At 59.8% G+C, this 2500-nt stretch overlaps 2 protein-coding genes across 2 annotated transcripts in view; both read left to right on the forward strand.

Annotated features, from left to right (window-relative positions):
- Positions 1-1504: 1504 nt before the first annotated feature.
- N7447_011369 (uncharacterized protein) lies at positions 1505-1890 on the forward strand (the record flags this gene model as incomplete). The annotated part of the gene is made up of 2 exons (XM_057235525.1): positions 1505-1561; positions 1660-1890. 2 exons carry the CDS (start codon positions 1505-1507, stop codon positions 1888-1890), a joined length of 288 nt encoding a protein of 95 aa, XP_057080272.1.
- A 543-nt stretch (positions 1891-2433) lies between these two features.
- Positions 2434-2500, forward strand: part of N7447_011370 (uncharacterized protein) — a gene marked incomplete at both ends in the record, with an annotated part of 708 nt that continues 641 nt past the window's right edge. Inside the window, one exon of the mRNA XM_057235526.1 lies at positions 2434-2500. This exon is cut by the window's right edge and continues 641 nt beyond it. Within this exon, the coding sequence (XP_057080273.1) occupies positions 2434-2500 (67 nt within the window).

The following is a 2500-nucleotide window of genomic DNA, read 5'->3' on the forward strand; positions in this document are numbered from 1 at the left end:
CTGCCTTCCTTGGATGTGGTAGCCGTTTCTCAGGCTCCCTCTCCGGAATCGAACCCTAATTCCCCGTTACCCGTTGCCACCATGGTAGGCCACTATCCTACCATCGAAAGTTGATAGGGCAGAAATTTGAATGAACCATCGCCGGCGCAAGGCCATGCGATTCGTTAAGTTATTATGATTCACCAAGGAGCCCCGAAGGGCGTTGGTTTTTTATCTAATAAATACACCCCTTCCTGAAGTCGGGGTTTTTAGCATGTATTAGCTCTAGAATTACCACAGGTATCCATGTAGTAAGGTACTATCAAATAAACGATAACTGATTTAATGAGCCATTCGCAGTTTCACAGTACAAGTTGCTTATACTTAGACATGCATGGCTTAATCTTTGAGACAAGCATATGACTACTGGCAGAATCAACCAGGTAACTTCATGGCAAGACATCCCCGGGGCCCACCCGCCTTGCGGCGAGAGAGTCCCGGGAGCCCAGACCCCCGAAGGGGTAGAGAATGTAGTTAAATGGAAGGGGCGCACGAGGCGCCCGGTTGCGGCGGCACCCCCGGCGTACCGGGGGGACGCTGAAACCATCCAATTGCCCCCACTAAACTCCTCAGCACCAGTCCGCACGCAGGTGATCCGACCAGGCGCCCGTGAAGGCGCTGGCAGGCTGCGGCATGTGGCCCTCGGATGAAGGGTCCAGACCCCGTGGACAACGCCGGCGAACGGCGGATCCCACGGGGCGGCTCCCTCCAGGAATCTGAGTTTCGGGTATGGCCAGCGGCCATCGATCCACAGACCCCAACGGTGCCGGGGGCCAAGAGGCCCCCGGGCTTCAGTCACCACAGCGGATACACCAGGGGCCCAGCGCGGCGAGGGCCCCCAATAAGATCCAAGGCCGGGCGTCGCCGAAGCAACACTACGCGGGGAGGATAGTATAGGGGGGGGGATCAGGCGTTGCTGGGTGCCCGGAAGCACCGCTGCGGTGGGTGATCTCCCCCAGCGCTGAGGTGCGGCGCGAGGCAGCAACCATCAGAACCGGAGAGGAAATCAGCCTGGCAGGGAAGATGCGGAGACGAGTTATCCTCGTCTCTACACAAACCCACCGACCCCATTTGGGATGTAAAAATGCAAATCGCAGTACAAGTGGCTAGAAATTGCTGCGGGGGACAATTTTTGTATGGGCATGGTCCGTGCACGGTAAAAACACCATACAAAGTGGGCCACTTTTTTCAAAAGCTGAGTGACATTTCCGTTTTTCGTGGGACTTAGTCGTTTGAAAAGTCGTCAAGTCACGTGATGGGCTTCGGGCGTGGCTTCGGGGGCAAGTCCCCCCCCTTCCGCCCCCGGAGGCACCCCTACCCTCCATCGTTCCGGGGGTGAATAGGCATGTGGATGGATATATATATATATCGATGCACGGGTGGTCCATGTTGCTACCGACTTTCCCTTCCACAGTACAGAATATATATATTCAGCCTGGATATGTATTGTGCCCGGGGGACCGCGATGGGACCTAGCGCCAACTGGCCAGCGCCAGCACCCCCTCCCCCAAGTGCCGCGAAGGTTGGCTGGCCGTTTCGAGCCCCCGTTCGGCCCCGCCGGCAAGCCACTGAGCGAACTGGCGAGTATCCAAAGTCGCCATATTGGCTCCCCCTGTCGAGGGGCTCTCTCTCCTGACTACCTGGGCGGAGGGGGCTCTGCCTGACGCGCCTCGCGCGCGCCTTCGGCTCGCCCTTCTCGGCTGCCTTCCGCCCGCCAGACCGGCCATCTCCCCCGCCGCGCCAACTGGCGCCCCCACCCCCCTCGACCTACCCGGCGGCCTCGCCCGGCCCCTCTCCCAGGGCCGCGACGCGCCACCCGCGGCCCCCCTCGCCCCGGGCCTGGAGGACTAAGGACCGCCTGTAGCGTGTGGTTGCGTGGGCACCGGTGCGCCGGGGTATCCTACCGCGAGGGTCACCCTGCCAGGGCCCCAACCGTAAGATCCACCGCCGCCCCTGATTCCTCACCCAACGCAACACAACCACTGTGGCGAGCCCTCAATCCCTCAGGCCCGGACCGTCCGGCCAGGATCGCTTCTACACAAACCCACCGACCCCATTTGGGGTGTAAAAATGCAAATCGCAGTACAAGTGGCTAGAAAATGCTGCGGGGGACAATTTTTGGCGGGTGTGGTCCGTGCACGACAAAAACACCATACAAAGTGGGCCACTTTTTTCAAAAGCTGAGTGACATTTCTGTTCTTCGTGGGACTCAGTCGTCTAAACAATCGTGCAGCCACGTAAGGGGGGCTCTGTGTGAAGTGCCTTCTATCAAAAGCCCCCGGCCGCCCCAATCCCGGGAAGCCTTGCCACCTCGAACCCCCTTACAAGACCCCCGGTCAACTGGCGAGTAGTCAAAGCTCCCATACCCAGCCTCCCGCCAAAGGGGCCTCTGAAATGACTACCCAGGCGGGGGTGGCTCTGTCTGAAGCATCCCCTCAGCGAAAGCCCCGGCCCCAGCGCC

Source organism: Penicillium robsamsonii (genome assembly GCF_028829455.1).
Source record: "Penicillium robsamsonii strain IBT 29466 chromosome Unknown utg000017c_segment0_segment0, whole genome shotgun sequence".
Taxonomy (NCBI): domain Eukaryota; kingdom Fungi; phylum Ascomycota; class Eurotiomycetes; order Eurotiales; family Aspergillaceae; genus Penicillium; species Penicillium robsamsonii.